Source organism: Grampus griseus (genome assembly GCF_964374135.1).
Source record: "Grampus griseus genome assembly, chromosome: 10".
Classification (NCBI taxonomy): Eukaryota; Metazoa; Chordata; class Mammalia; order Artiodactyla; family Delphinidae; genus Grampus; species Grampus griseus.
Genome location: NC_139004.1, coordinates 42,546,264 through 42,563,627, shown reverse-complemented (window position 1 = coordinate 42,563,627; position 17,364 = coordinate 42,546,264). Strand labels below are relative to the sequence as shown.

General features: G+C 33.2%; 1 protein-coding gene across 1 annotated transcript in view; it reads left to right on the top strand.

Moving 5' to 3' along the window:
- Window positions 1-17,364, top strand: part of COL21A1 (collagen type XXI alpha 1 chain) — a 127,612-nt gene that overhangs the window by 53,919 nt on the left and 56,329 nt on the right. The window contains exons 12-15 of the mRNA XM_082664712.1: window positions 6,615-6,668; window positions 7,186-7,243; window positions 7,776-7,855; window positions 7,981-8,034. Of these exons, the coding sequence (XP_082520838.1) occupies window positions 6,615-6,668; window positions 7,186-7,243; window positions 7,776-7,855; window positions 7,981-8,034 (246 nt within the window). The remainder of the gene's footprint in view (window positions 1-6,614; window positions 6,669-7,185; window positions 7,244-7,775; window positions 7,856-7,980; window positions 8,035-17,364) is intronic.

The window sequence follows — 17,364 nt, the reverse complement described above, 5'->3', positions numbered from 1 at the left end:
AAATATTATTAAATACATATCTACACACTCTTTTTTTCTAATAAATATTTTGTTTCATCTGAATCTGGAGAAATTGTGAAATTGTTACAAGCAGGAATTTTTCAGAAAACTTTCCCTCCTTCTTATGGAAGGAGTGGTACCACATTTTCCTTCTTTCCTACCTCCTTTCCTCAGAGGCTTTTCTTCCAAAGCAGCAGGGCCTCCCAAAATGTTTTCTAAAGTCAGGCTTGGTTGAGCATCCCTCTGTCTGTCCATGTGGTGCTGATCTGTGTGTGCTCAGGTTTTCACTACTTCTGTGGATGTTTTTGCAAAGTTTTGATTGTTTTCTGATCTTTCAGCCTCTTTTCTTTTAGGGCCCTATAATGGATTCAACATCTCAGTTTATGGTGATGAACCATTCATTCTATGTCCTGCCTCATTTCTTGGCTGCTCTGCTGCTTTCTGTCCTGTTTCCTTTTTCTCTACTGGCATCATTGGGAACCTTACAACTTTTATTGAATTTTTACAGGATGCTTCATCTTGGTTCTAAACTCTTATTTCTCATCTTCATTTTGGGTGTGCTCTGTTTTATGGTCATTGATAAACTGTGGCAGGGACCGTATATTAGGAGCTTGGGAATCTACTTTTTTCCTAGACCTGAGTAGTCCAATGGTGATGCCCAAACCCAAGGGGTTAGAGAGGGAACATTTTAGTAGATTTAAACACTTCCCAGGAAATCATTATTTGTCCTGGTCCTGTGTGACACTTAGTGGTTTTTAAATGAGACGAGAAGGAACAGGAAGATGTGTAAGGCTTTTGACATGTTGGGTGCTGAAGGTGTTTCCTGTTGTGTGTACGTTTTTCTGTTTTATTTTAGACATGTCTTGTGTGGATATTATCCACATGCATTGCCTATCACATGCCATCCTCGCAAAAAGTCCTATGAGGTTAGTAGAGTAAGTCATGCTCTGCCCGTTTTACATTAATTGTAAAGTAAATGAACCCTATTGTACAGTTTTGAAACTGAGAAATGAGGAACTTCAGTCATCTGTCTGAAGTTACTCAAGGATCAGGGGTTGAAATAAAATGTCTGTATCTCAGTCTGGCTTTCTTTTCCTTTCTTTTCACCATATTTTTCTGCTTTGGCCAGAATTGTTTTTAATAGTGTGATTTCCTCCTCTTTTGCTCTATGCCTGCACCATGAGAAGGCCCAATGCCTGTGAGCAGCTGAGGAGGAGGGGGAGGGGAGGGGGAGGGAAGAGGGAGAGGAGGGGGAGGAGAGGGGGGAAGAAGGCGGGGAGGAGGGGAGGGAGGAGGAGGTTGGCTAGATGAGTGATGGTTTGAACTGATTGTGCCATGATAGTGGATTCATAGTCTTACTTTTGCATGTGTACCTGTGAGATGTTTCCTCCATGTCTCAAAAATAAAGGCTTTAAGAAAGAAAAAAAAAACTCTCTCAAGGGAGGAGGGATAGTTCCCTGTAGATTGTAGATTATCAAACTTTTAAACTGCAAAATCTTTGCAGTGAAAGTCTTTGGGGCATGTAGTCCCATATATATGTATGAATTATATGCTGTGCTACTGAATAAAGGATTATGTGCATTGAAAACACAGACACACTGAGAAATTTTGAAAGAATGAGATTTTTAAAATATTAGCTTTCATATTCTCTTGCTACTCAAATAAATAATCTTGATGTAACTTTGGAGACTGAGACTCTAGATCAACCTGTGAGATTGGCAGGCTCATCAAAGGCTTGTTATCAGTCAGGAAGCTTCGAGGCAACCTGGGGAAAATGGAACCAACTTACTGCAAATCTTGGATTCTCTTTTATTCTAATCTCTTGTAAACTCAGTGAGAATCAAGAGTGTGACTCCTCAAAACAATTTTTTTATTGGAATTTTCTTGGAGGACTCAAGAGTGTTTACTATATTTTAGAAAATGAAAGTATTTGCATATTTAGTAAATTATCATTAATCACAAGCGAGACATCAGCTAGGATAGAGTAGGTTATGTTGCAATAACACACAAATGCCAAATGCCAATGCCTTAAAACAAAAAAGGCTTATTGCTCATCAAACTGCACACTTATTAGCAGACTCAGGCTAACGAAAGTTTCACCCTCTAGATTTTAACTAATTACAGTAGCAGGTCCCTAGAGAATCAAAGAGTGGCTCATAAACCACTTCCATTCATCTTTAATTAGCTAGAGCAAATTTTGTAAACCACACCAACTTCAAGAGTCAGGAAAGCATGATTCCCTCCGCCTCCCCATATGCTTAGAAGTAGAGAGAATCTGAATATTGATAAATAATAATCATGTCTACTAAGACGAAATAAGAATGCATCAAGAACGGATTTTTTTTCAAAGAGATTGGTGTCTAATAAAGCACAAAACATATACAAAGTAACTATTTTAAGAGAGTAAATGTTAAGTGCCAAAGATGAGAGTTGAATAAAACTCTAGGAGTTGAGAGGAAAGTTGAAAATTCAAAAAGGCTTCATGAAAGAAATTGTAAACCGAAGGTTAAACATAGATACAGACTTATAGGGGCTGTTCTTACCCAGTTTAAGAAGCCTCTAACTTAGGGAGGCTGTGGTTCCTTACCATACTGTGTGTGTGTGTGTGTGTGTGTGTGTGTGCGCGCACGCGCGCGCGCGTGCGCGTGTGCGTGTATTATCAACAAGACTGTATGAACATCTTTGTATATATTTCTCAGTAACTTTCTCTGAGTATAACCACAGGAAAATTTCCCAGAAGTGGAACTGATTAGAGAATCAAAGCGTTAAGTTCATAATTAAATTTTGAGGCAAATTGCCTATTTACCTTCCAGAAAGTGTGTACTCCCCCAACAAGTGTGTGAAATATCTTTCTTCACACCCTTATCAGCACTGAATTTCATTAAATTTCTGATTTTCATCAATATATGTTAAAAATGGTACTGGTTTGATTTGCAATCATTTATTAGTGAATAAGGTATAAAGTACCTGTCATATGATTTTTGAAAATATTGTTACTTCTCTGTAATTTGCTTTTTATTTATATCCTTTATTTTTTCCTACTGGGCTGTTCATCTTTTTAAAAATTGATTTTTATGTGCATGTCATAAATTGTGTGAAAATATTTTTTTCTGGCTTATGTGTTTTGATTTGGGTTTTGATTTGGGTTTTAGAATTTTAGACATACAGAAATTTTAACTATTTATATATATAGTTATTTATATATATTTATATATATAAATTTTAACTATATATATATATATATATAAAGTTTTACTTCTTTTCTCCTATGTTTGTATCTGTATAGAAAGGTTCAACATTCTAACATTTTGAATATAATTACTCCTGCTTTAAGTTTTGGAATTTTCATTATTTTATATTTTAATCTTAAAATTTTTGATATTTGGAGTAAGGTTAGATGGGTATTCATATTTTCCCCTTTCTTCTCCTAAAAGGATAGCCAGTTGCTAAACAGTATTTTTGAAATTTCACTTTTTTTCTCATTTATTTGAAAAACCATCATTATCACTAAATTTCCATTCTCATTTGGGTCTGCTGTTTTTGGCTTTCCCTTCTGTTCCATTTACCTGTCTATATCTTCTCCACTGCCAAGCAGTTTTAATTATTGTCACTTCATAATATGATTTACTACTGGCAGGCCTAGTCCTTCCTTATTATTCTTTATGATCAAAATTTTCTTGGCTATTCTTACATGTTTATTTTTGCAGATAAAGCTCAGTATCTTTTCTTCAAATTTTTTTGGGAATTCCTATTTATGTTTTAATTAGGATTTCTTTGAATTTATGGATTAGTTTTAGAAGCACTGACATAATTTCAATACTGAATTTTCCTATTCAAGATTATGATTTATCTTTCTTTTTATTTCAAACTTAAAACTCAGTGGAATAATATTAAAATTTTATTTTTTATTGGTTCTCAACATTACCTAAGTTTATATGTAGGAATTTTTATCTGTTTTGGTCCTGTTATAAGTGGAACTTTTACTTTAATCTATTTTTATATTGGTTATTGTTTATAAATATAAAAACTATTTTGTATATTAATTTTTAAGACAGCAATTAACTGATTTCTCATACTAATTATTTCAGGGTATTAGGTATGTTGGCATATTAGACATGTAATCATAAATAAAGATAATTTGTTTTCTTCCTTCTAGGATTTACCTCTCTTATTTTTATATTTTGTCTAAACTCATAGGCTAGTCAAAACTGGCTAGAAAAACATTAAAAATAGTGGTAATACTGGGCAACATTGTTTTTAAATTTCAAACAGTCACAATCTCTTTTAGTCCAGGTTTGTGGCTCTTTTGGAAGAATAATTCTCTCAACAGCAAAATACATATTGTAATTTTGTATCTTTGACTTTTGATTCCAGCCAGTAACATCATCCACAGTCCTGTTTTAGTCATGGCCCTTTCTACATTAATTAATTAGTGATTAATAATTTCTCTTTCTTGAGCCACTATGTCCATCTTGAGAGAATGTTTTGGACCCACCTTAACTGATTTAGAGAATTTGAGAATGGTGTTTATGGCCACACTCTTGATTGGTCCTTCAACTGAACTTCTTTTAAAGGCCCTCTCCAGTTTCATTATTTACCTGTCAGAGATGAGAAAAAAAAGGTGTATCCTCCCAATCCCAGTATCTGGGGACTTGGTCTATGCCTTCTAACTATGACTTGCAAACTGGCCGATTCTTTTCTGAGCTCATCTCTTTTATAGTTACCTTGTCAAATACAGCCAACACTAATTGATTCATGATACCAACATTCTTTTTTTTCTCAGTTCTTTAGCTATGTTTATTGGAGGCATTATTTGCCTTTGCAGTTTATTAAAAGCAAAGTTTTTTAAATCAATTTTTCACCAAAATCATAAAATCAATGATTCCATGAATCATTGTATTTCCAACCTCCAAAAATTATTTTTCACTGCCCACTACCTAGTCCCAAAGCCATTGCCAAATGTATTTTTTAATGTTATTGTTTGGCAGCCTTTTTTTTCCTAGTATACCAATTTTTATATTAATTAACTTAGGCTAAGTTTTACTGCAGTAACTGATGATCCAATGGCTCAATGGCCAACACAAGAGCATTTTTTTGTCTTTCATGTTACGTGCCTATTGTAGATAGATGTTGGCTAAAATTTACCGCTTATTTGCTACCCATTACTTTTAAACCTTGGACACAACTTGACTGAATGTATTGTGTTTGGGTCACACTTTCTCGTGTTTTGTATTTTGTAGGTATTGTCTTAGTATTCCCCAAGCATTTTGCTAAATTTCTCTGCCCCTCCCCCATTTCATTGCTGTATGTTAACATGGATGCTGTTCCTTTTATTTTACTTAAAAATCTTGCTTATGACTATGTGGGTAGCTTTGTCCAGATTATATATTTTTTTGGTTCCAATGTGAGTTGATGCTCCTGGTCTTTTCAGTTCATCTGAGATGAGTTTATCTTATCTCCAGGAAAATAAAGTTTGAAGATGGTGTCTTCTATAAACTGTAGCCAGAGAAGGGAAGTCTTAGCTGGGACTTGGTTCATCCTTAAAGGGAATCCTGCTTTGCCCCTTTCTTCTGTACTTTTATTAAGTACTCATTGCCCAGCTAAGTTCCATCTTATCAAGGTGTATCTTAGTCTACCTGGCCTTCACCTGCTCATCTCAATTCAGCCTGAGTTAGCACAGGTGGTTCTTTCACCATTAATTTATTAGATAGTGCTGGAAACTGAAAATGGAGTAGTAATGTTGCCTTTGAAGGGTTCTATACCTTGAATAACTGTGTCACTCTTTAAAACATGTGGATAAATAACCCTCATTAAATTAAGATTTCTAAGAATTACATCCATCATAGATAACTGGTCACATCCTTTTCTCTCCCTACCAGACAAGCTAAAAAGATCATGAATTGTTTGTAGGTAATGTCTTAATTTGCCTAAATAGTAGTGAACTGACCCAAATCTTGCTGTGCCAGCCATTGGGCTTCCTTAACTGTGTCTTGACAATTAAGATTTTTGAATCTAAGGCAATAGCACCCAGTATGTCCCACAGAAATAAGTCTTAAAACGATGTCCACTAAATATCAAGCTGTTGTGATTTTCTCCATCTCTCTTCCTTTGGAGAGATGGCCTTTCCTCTTCATAAACTCATCTGGATAGATACCTACTATGAGCAATTTCCTAAGATCAGCAATTGGAAGAAAATTCCACAGAATCCTAGAGTGTTTTGAGACCTTCAGCTCAGGGTTTGTCCTCACTGAGCTGGGACCTCAGAGGATGGCTCTCTCCACAGAGTCTTGGCACTTGATCATTTCTATTAACTCCTAGGCCTTGCCACTGTAAGAGCCTAAATATTTTTAGAATAGGTGGCTACTCTCTAAGGGTGGAGTCAGCATTGCTGATGAGATTCCCCTGGCCCAAAATACTTTCCTTCTCTGATTATAAATGAAACCCTGATAAATGAGGATTGGTCTTTCACAGGGATAGGGTTTTAATGTAGATGTGCACTGAACAGTTTGCAGATTTATTTCCAATGAATTTTGACAAGAATGAGGTGGAAGAATATATGTTGATTTTTTTTTGACTGACATGTGTTTTCTTTAATTAATTTGTTTTATTTTCAGGGTGACCGTGGACTTCCTGGTTTTCCTGGGCTTCATGGAATGCCAGGATCAAAGGTTGAAGAAATCTGTTCTTCTTAAAATTAAGCAATGCCATATTTTATTTCAAATTGAAAGTACTTTATGTTATAAATGGGTTATAAATAAGTGTTGATATATAAATTAAAGTATATTAAAGTAAATGACTGGGTTAAGATTAATAATCATAGTTTACATAAAGCTTTTACAAATTTCCTTTAAAATTTTCAGCCATAAATCTTATAGTATTTAAAAATTGATGAGTAGTTTTCATTATATAGAAATTCTCTTAACTATAAACCTTTTACTATAAGGTCCTGTTATAGTAACAAATGCCCTGTTTTTTCCTTGCTTTTCGTTATAAAGCCTGGGAAATAGGACTTTTTTAAACAAACTTTAAATAATTTATTTCTATTTTATTTTGATGTGGGCATATTAAACTCTGTTGTTTATAATTGGAATTGTTTTTTGTTTAATATATAAGTGAAATATTAATTTTAGAGAAATTAAAATATTAATTTCTCTAAAATTCAGGATTTATATTTTTATCTTTTAGGGTGAAATGGGTCCCAAGGGAGATAAAGGATCACCTGGATTTTATGGCAAAAAGGGAAGTATAGATCCCAAAACAAAGTATCCATATTGAACTTTCAATACAATGGAAATAGAAAATTTGAATTTCAGTCCCAGCCCACTGTTGTAGCAATTAGCTTTGTTCACCTTTCTCAGGGGATTTATCCAGAACAATGGAAAAATAACTGTTGACTGTTATGCATGGTATTCTATAAGAATACTTTGTGTTATTGAGCCTTCTGAACTTTAAAAATATTTACAGAGAGATTCCTTGGAAGTGATAGCTCCTTAACAGTATCCATTGAGAATCCTATTTTTTCACATTGAAGGAAATGTTTAGTCTCTTTATATTTAAGATGCTCATTGCTTTTTACTTTTGCCAAGTAGTGGTTTCTGTGTTTAGATGCTTGTAATTCTGCATCCATCTTATCCTCAATGTCACGTGTCCTGGTAAAATAATGCTTTGCTGAAAGCTGCAGGGTCAACGCAAGCTGTGGTTCTATGAATTCTGTCACTCCATAAGGAAGTTAGCTTACTTTCCTATGTAAGTTCGAGTTGGAATTTTAACTCCAGGGTTAAAATTTTTGTTTTTAATACAGGGTGCAAAAGGTGAAAAGGGGAATGCTGGTTTTCCTGGCCTTCCTGGACGTGCTGTGAGTTTGACAGAAAAAGTTCTTAAGTATTTTACTTTAAATAAAATGTAACCTCTACTATCTTCTTTTAAAAAGAAAAATTAGCGCAAAAAATATATTAAAATACTTGTATTTATTTTTTTCAGGGAGAACCAGGAAGACATGGAAAGGATGGATTAATGGGTAGCCCTGGTTACAAGGTATTTACAAAAAAAAAAAAAAGATTTCTGTAACTTGTGAGTGAATATGAGAAAAATGTACAGATATTAGACTTTTTAAATGTATGACATTGGTATAAAATGAATGAACTAAAAGTTGTTTTAGTGTAATTTTAAAATGATTCTAAATTTATTTTGAGTCTATCATGAATTCTTCTGTGTTGGAAATAAAATCCCAGGATATTAGAAGGTTGAGCTTCTTTGATGAGCCATTCAGATGGGTTTGTTTGGTGGATTAGAGGCAGAAGTACTTGGCTGTGTCTCCCAAGGGATTACATTCTTTTTCAGAGAGTAGGGACGGAACCCTTAACCCTAACAATTTCAACTTTAACCCTGACAACTTGTGTGGTGTGAATATGGGAGAATTAGAGCAAGAAGAACAGCAAAAGTGTCAATTACTCACCAGTCCTGAAAAAACTCAAAGGCACATGCCCTTACAATGGTGGGTTAACATCATCTTATTCTTACATAAAGAAACTTTTTTGGGTCAATTATCAGATAGAAACAGGCTTTCTATAGTGTGGCTTATTAAATAAAAAGACATCAGGTAGGTATATGTATTCAAGTCAGTGTATCTAGAATGAGCCAACAATCCACATCATTGTCCTATTGTACGTTGTTTTGTTTTTGTTTTTTTTGATCCCTAAGGAGAGAATTTGTGTAAATCCATCAACCACCGAGACCACTTGATCAAGCATTGGATTTAGAGATGTCATCATTTTTCCTAATGGTCAGCACTTTGAAGGCCAAACTTGCTCAGAAATTCAGTCCAAATTTTCTTGGTCTATAGATGTTTTCCCTTCCTTTGGAAACATTGTCCATTTTTTCACTTAAAGGTTATGAAAGTTCTCCAAATATCAATGATTCCTTAAAGATTATAGATAGTACTTCCTGAATGTAAAATATGGGGGCCCATTTTCAAGAGCTTAGTCATGTGTTGTTGTTAATTATGTTTCACTGGTCTTGTATTTTATTTCCCATTTGTTTGTTGATTAAACAGATATTTATTGATATTTATTAGGTGCTGGACATATAGAAGAAAACAAAACTCTCATGGAGCTTATAATATAGTTTCTCTATGTTAGAGAACACAGATTCTTCTCCTTACCTGAAGATTAGGGATTCGTCTAATTTAATTTTTCTTTGTCTTCTGTTGTTAAAAGGCCCTGTACCCCAAGAAATGAGATTATACATTTTTTGGGGTGGTAGAGTTTAGAGAATAGAAGCGAGTTGGAATTCCACCTCTCAATGACTTTTTCTAACTAGCTGTATGTCGTATGTCAAATTCTTTGACCTTCAGTTTTCTCCATTTCAAAAATGGAGTAAATGTTACCTACTTAGAATGGTATGGTAGAGACAGAGTAAGATAAAGGAATAAGTGTTCAATAAGGAATTCGTTTACTGCCTATTTTTTGATTTGAACATAGACTTAAGTTGCCTTTTTGAGCTTTTTTTAAAAAAACACTTTATTGAGGTATGATTGACATACAAAAACCTGTACATATTTAATGTAGGCAATTTGGTGAGTTTGTATGTAAGTATATGCAGTGAGCCATTACTGCAATCAATGCCATAAACATATCTGTCACCTCCAAAAATTTCCTTCCTCTCTCTTATTATTATTATATTAAAAAAAATAAATTTATTTATTTATTTATTTTTGGCTGCGTTGGGTCTTTGTTGCTGTGTGTGGGCTCTCTCTAGTTGCGTCGAGTGGGGGCTACTCTTCGTTGCGGTGCACTGGCTTCTCAATGCGGTAGCTTCTCTTGTTGTGGAGCATGGGCTCTAGGTGTGCAGGCTTCAGTAGTTGTGGCACATGGGCTCAGTAGTTGTGGCTCGCGGGCTCTAGAGCGCAGGCTCAGCAGTTGTGGCACACGGGCTTAGTTGCTCCACTGCATGTGGGATCTTCCCGGATCAGGGCTTGAACCCGTGTCCCCTGTGTTGGCAGGCGGATTCTTAACCACTGTGCCACCAGGGATGCCTTCTCCATGTCTTTTCATGACTTGATAGCTCATTTCTTCTTAGTACTGAATACTATTCTTGTCTGGATAGTCCACAGTTTATATTTCCTTTTTGGAATCTTTGGATAATGAATCATACCTAATTTTCTCTGACCGTATTAAAATCTATTTTCTTCCTCCCACCCAGATTTTTGTTTTGGAATTTTTCAGTCCTACAGAAAATTGAACCTTATAAATATATGAACATTTATTTCTATAATTTTTTTTTGTTGAGCCACTGGAAAGTAAATGAGACACTGTGCATTTCTCTCCTAAACACTTTAGCTTATATCTCCTAAGAATACTTTAATTCCATCATGATGCCCAAGAGATTTAAAATCAATACAACACTATTTTCTAATATAAGCCCATATTCAAATTTTTCTAATTGTTTAAAAATTGTTCTAAATAGCTATTTTTTCACCTGATACAATCAAGATTTGTGCACTGCATTTGGTTGTGTATTCGTCAGGGTTGCTCCAGAGAAACAAAACTAATAGGATGTGTGTATGTGTGTGTGTGTATTTACATTATTTATAATGTATTTGTCAATATATAAATGTATATTTATATACCATATATATCAAAATAAATATTTATATTTTCATGTGTGTATATATATATATATATTTTATATATAGAGGGGTAAGGGGGTGTTGGTGAGGGAAAGGGCGAGGGACAGGGAGGGATGGGGATTGATTAATTGATTCATTCATTCAAAGGAATTGTCTCATGCAATTTTGGGGACTCTGCTTTCTGTCACTATAGTTTTACCATTCTCACAATGTCAATTAAATATAATCATACTGTATTTAGTCGTATGGATATATGACAGTTGGTTTCTTCATCTATCAGCTGATGAACATTTGAATTCCTATATTTGGCATTTATGAATAATGTTGATATGAATATTCTTATGCACATCTGAGTTGAACAAGTTTTCATTTCTCTTGGGTTGATACCTAGTAGAATTGCTGGATTGTATGGTGAGTGTATGCATATTTAACTTCCTAAGAAATTTCCTATCTATTTTCCAAAGTGGTTTCATTCTTCTCTATTGCCATCAGCAATTCAAGAGAATTCCGGTTTTACCACAACCTGCCAACACTTAATATTTTGTATTTTAGCTATTTTAGTTGGTACATAATGGCATCTCATGTGGTTTCAGTTTGCATCTTTCTGATGACTGACAGTGTTGACATCTTTTTATGGGCTTGTTGGCCATTTGTATATCTTCTTTTGTGAAGTATCTATTCAAAACACTCGACCATTTTAAAAAACTTTGGGTGGTCTGTCTTCTTATTGATGAATTGTAAGAGTTCTTTGTATATTCTGGATATTGGTCCTTTATCAGATATGTATTTGTGAATATGATCTCCCGAACTTTGGATTGCCTTTCTTTCTTAATGGTATCTTTTGATGGGAAGAAGTTTTTACTCTGGATGAAGTCTAACTTCTTAAAATATTTTTCGGTTCATGCCTTTTGTGTTCTATTTAATCTTTACCTAACTTAGGGGCAGAGATTTTCTCGTATCTTTTCTTCTAAAAGAAAATATTTTCAAATTTTCTAAACGCACATATAGAACATCATATTTTCTAAAACTGTGTCATCTTAGCTTACGAATTTAGCTCTATGATCCATTTTGATGATTTTAATTTCTATGTATGGTGTGAGGTAAAAGTTAAGGTTCTTTTTTTTCCCCTTTTGGAGACCTGTTTTTTCCAGCACAAATTATTGAAGAGACTATCATTTCCCATTGAATTACGTGAGCACTTTTGCCAAGTATCAATTAATCAATATACGTGTGAACCTATTTTTGGACTCTTGATTTTGTTCTACTCATCTATACCTCTATCGTTTTGTCAACAACACACTGTCTTGATTATCATAACTTTAAATTAAGTCTGGGAATCAGTTAGTATAAGCATCTAAATTTGTTTTACTTTTTAAAATTGTAATAGTCTAGGTCGATATAAATTTCATATAAGCTTTAGTATCAGCTTGAAATTTTCTTACCAAAAACGCCTTCTGAAACTTGTTAAAGAAACTTTTTAGTGTGGAATACTTTTAGATTTACTGAAAAGTTGTAGATAAATAGTACAGAGACGTTTCCTTATACACCTTACCCAGTTTCTCCTGATGTTAACATCTTATATTACTATGATGCATTTGTCAAAAGTAAGAAATCAATATTGTCAAATTGTTGTAAATGGAACTCCATACTTTATTTGGATTTCATCAGTTTTGCCTCTAATGCCCTTTTGCAGTTCCAGGATCCAATCCAGGATACACCACATCGCATTTTTTTTTGTCGTGCCTCCTTAGTCTCCTCTAATCTGTGATGATCAGTCTTTTCTTACTTTTTATGACTTTGATAGTTTTGCAGAGTGTTACGTTTTCTGTAGAATGTCACTCAATTTGGGTTTGTCTGATTAGACTGGAATTATTTTGGGAGTGGCAGAGAAGGATAACACAAAGGTCAGTGCCCTTCTCATCATATTAGAGAGTAAATACTATCCACATATCTGATCATTGGTATGTTAACCTTGGTCCCTTGGTTATGGTATTATCCATGTTCAGTTTACCCATGAACAACGTGGGGGTCAGGGCCACTGACCCTCCCCACAGTTGAAAATCCTAGTATAATTTAAAGTTGGCCCTCTGTATATGTGGTTCCTCTGTATCCATGGATCCGAATCCGTGGATTCAACCAACCAGGGATCACGCGATACTATACTATTTATTGTTGAAAAAAAAACGCATATAAGTGGACCCCTGTAGTTCAAACCTATGTTGTTCAAGGGCCAAATATATTTGTCAGGTTTCTCCACTGTGAAGTTACTGCTTTTTCCTTTCCACATTCCATTTGGAATCGAGTCTACAAATCCAGCCCCTATTCAAGATGGGGAAGTATCAACACAGCATATCATTCCACTTATGTTGGTTTTCTTTAATTTACCTCAGCAATGTTATGTGGTTTTCAGTGTACATGTCTTGTATGTCTTTTGTTAACTTAACACCTGAGTATTTTATTCTTTATACTCTTACGAATAGCTTATTTTTAATTTATTTTTGTTTGTTGCTAGCATATGAAAATACAATTTGTTTTGGCATATTGATCATATATCCTGCAATATTACTAAATCTGTTTATCAGTTCCTGCAACTTTCTTTGTAAATTCCTTAGGCTTTTCTGCATAGATGATCATACTGTCTGCAAATCAAGACAGTTTTCTTCTACTATACCAATTTATATTGATATGACTTTATTTTAATAGTTTTATTGCACGGACCCAGCCCTCCAATACAATATTGAGTAGAAGTGGTGAGAATGTACTTTCTTGCCTTGGTTTCTGACAAGGTAGAGAACGTTCAGTCTTTCAGCAGTGTTACTTGCTGGTTTTACATAGAAACCCTACATCAAGTTGAGGAAATTCCTTTTTATTACTACTCTCTCGAGCATTTTTTTTTTCTTTTTAATTATGACTAGGTGTTGAAATTCATCAAAAACCTTGTTTACATTTATTGAGTTGATTATATAGTTTTCCTCCCTTATTTCCTTAATATGATGTATAACATTGATTTTTGTATGTTATGTCAAACTTGCATTATTGGGATAAACCCCAATTGTTCATCTTATATTATTAATCTTACATATTGTTGGATTCAATTTGTAAATATTTTTTTAAAGACTTTTGTGTCTATGTTCATGAGATATATGGTCATTAGTTTTCTTGTGATATTTTTGTATGGCTTTGATATCAAAATAATACTGTCTTCTATTTTCTGAAAGAGTTTTTATAGAATTGGTATCATTTCTTCCTTATACGGTACAATTCATTAGTGAAGCCATTTGGACCTGGGCTTTGTGGGTGTGAGGAAGATTTTAATTACTAATTCAATTCCATTGCTAAATATTGGTCTATTTAGAGTTTTTCTTTCTTCTCAATTAAGTTTTGGTAATTTGTACCTTTCAAGGATATAGTCCATTTCATTCAATTTTCAAATTTGTTGCCATATTTTGTTTATAATGTTGCATTATTCTTGTCCTTTTGATGTAGGATTTGTAATGTCCTATCTTTCATTCCTGATATTATATATTTTGTAATAATGACTTATTATTGGTAGTTACAGTTGAAATCAAACACTACAGGGTTTTTCCTTCATCTGGGCCTGGTGCTTTTTTGTTGAGTTTTTTCCTTGATAACTTCCTCTTATCTCTTACATGAAAATTTCTTGGCTTAAGCAATGATAATAAACTTCATATTCTTAGAAAATTAGCCATTCCATCCGGATTTTTCAAGTGATTTCTATCAAATTATGCAAATTCCTCTCATGATTTTTAAAAAGTTTTCTGTTTCAATGATTATTCTGTTGTTTCTTTGAATATTTATACTTTCCCTTTCTACTCTTTTTTGTGTGATTATGTAAGCTTTTGGTTTCTCTACTATGTTGGTTTTTATTTAAAGATCAAACATTGTAATTTAATTAGTAACTTCATTGATATTTCCAGTTTTTTAAACTTGTTAATCTATATTCTTTCTATCTTTTTTTCTTATATTTTTTCTATATTTCATAATTGGGAATTAAATTTATTTATTATCATTCTTTCACTATTTTTTGCTCTTAGTATTTAAATTATAATGTTTTTTCTGATCATTACTCCAGTTATACCCCCTTGATTTTAATGTGTAATGTTTCCATTAATATTATTTTTTAGAATTTTTGCAATTTTGGTTTTATATTTGTTTTTCCAAGAGTTATTTAAAAGTTAAAAAAAAGTTTTTTTTAGGTTGAGAGGCATTTAATTTTGATTCTGTTATGAATTTCTGGTCTTCTTACACTGCATCAGAAAATATTATTTGTATAATTTCTTCTTTATGGGATTTATTGAATTTTAGTCTTTGAACTATTATAACTATTATAACTACTATAACTATAACTATTATAACGATAATTTTAGTCTTTGAACTATAACTTAAAACTATCAGTTTTCAGGAGTGTTCCCTGTGCATATCTCTATGATATGAATCTCTATGAATCTCTATTTTGAGATGTGAAACTCAGTACTCATTCATTAGACCTATTTCACTGACTATCTTTTTGAGATCATCTGTATACTTAATTTCTGGTTTGTTTGACGTGCTTTGGACAGAGTGTGATTTGTTAGTGTCCCTCTTAATGCATTTCCATCTACTTCTCCTTCCATCTTCTGTTTCATGACGGATTTTATATTGTTTGTTGCATAGTTATTTGCAACTGTTATAACTTCATTTTGAATTGTGGCTTTAGCATTATAAAATGTCATTTTTGTCTCCTTTAATAATTTTTAGCTTGAATTCTGCCTTGCCTTTACCAGGATTACATTCCTCCTTTCTGATTATTTGGATTGTTTGCAGAAACAATGCCCATCCTGCTGTCGTGTAGCTTTAAGCTTTTTGAATCACTTTGTTGTAGTTGTTTCTCTTCTATCAAGCATAGAATTGGTCTTTCCTTTCTAAAGCAATCTGAAATATTTTTATTATTGACTGATAGGATTGGTCTTATGTCTGCATAATGATTATGTTATAATTTTATTATACTTACTCTGTGCATTATGCTGTATTTACTATACTTCTTAATGTGATCTATTATTTTTTCCTTTTATTTTCTTTGGGATTTAGGAAAATTTGTATATTTTTCTCAGTGGTCTTTTTTTTCTTGCAGTTTTATTGAGATAATTGACACAGCACTAAGTTTCATATTGTGAGATGTTTACCACAATGTTTGGTGAACATGCATCAACTCATATAGATACAAAAATATAGAAAAAAAATTTTTTCTTGTGATGAGAACTCTCGATCTACTCTCAACAACTTTCAAGTATACTATATAGCAGTGTTAACTACTAATGGTCTTTATACTAATACCTTTAGTAGTCTATAAAGAATACATTTTAGAGTTCCTTTATGCCCCCTTTGCCTTACTTAGGCATATATTATTTGTTTTGTTAACTTTAAATGATACCCTATCATCTATGTGGCAATTAATCAATTTACTCTATTTTCTTCTTAATTATTTAATCATACTTTTACTTTGTCAGATCATATAATATTTATAAACTATTTTTCCACTCTTTCCTCACCTTTGTTTCAAATTTGCAATTAATATATTCAGTGTTCATCAGCAGCACCTTCACCAATATCCCATAGTCATCATTTGGGCTGGATGAAACTTCTCCTCTGGTATATTCCTTAGGAAGGGCTTGTGAATACAGTATTCTCTGAATTCTTATATTTTAACATGTTTTTCTATATTCTTGTTACTTTAAAAACAGCCTGACTGTCACTATTTTGCCATTGCCATTATCCCTTTAAACCCTTATCTGCTGCTTTTCACTGCTTTTCTCTGAATTTCTTTGAAATGTTGCTTCATTGCTGTCCTGTATGTTTCTGAGACCAACGTAATTGTCTTTCCCTTGTAAGTGGCTATGTCTTTTTGTATGAAAGCCCACAGTGTTAAAAAAAATACTTTATGTTTAAAGTTTAATAGTATAAGTTGTGTCTCAGAATTAAGAATTTCAGTTATCCCAAATCCTGTCAATAAGTAGATTCAGGACTATTAATTCTGGACTGTTCTCTTGGATTATAGTTTTAAATAGACATTCTATTACATTGTTTTTGTTTACATCTAAGGACTCCAATTATAGACATGTCAAGACTTCTTTGAATGTCTTCTACCACTATCACTTTCTGAATCTTTATATCCTTCTTAGATGGAAATATTAAGAGAGATAAAGGGAGAAAGTGACAATAATACAACAATATTAGGGGACTTTAACTCACCAATTGCATCAATGTAAGATCATTCAGACAGAAAATCAATAAAACAACACTGGTCTTAAAAGACACCATAAACCACTATATGTAATAGATATCTATAGGACATTCCATCTAAAAACATCAGAATACACACTGTTTTCAAGTGCACATGGAATCTTCTCTAGCGTAGATCACATGCTAGGCCACAAAACAAATCTCAACAAATTTAAGAGGATAGAAATTGCATCAAGCAATTTTTCTGTCCACAATAGTATGAAATGAAAAATCAATTACAGAAAGAAAATGGGAAAAACACAAACACAGAGAGACCAAACTTTCTACTAAAAAACCAACGGATCAATGAATAAATCAAAGAGAAAATCAGAAAATATTTACCTTGAGACAAATGAAAATGGAAACAAAACTTTCCAAAAGATATGGGATGCAACAAAAGCAGCTGAGAGGGAAATTCATAGCTATATAGGCCTTCCTCAATAAGCAAGAAAAATCTC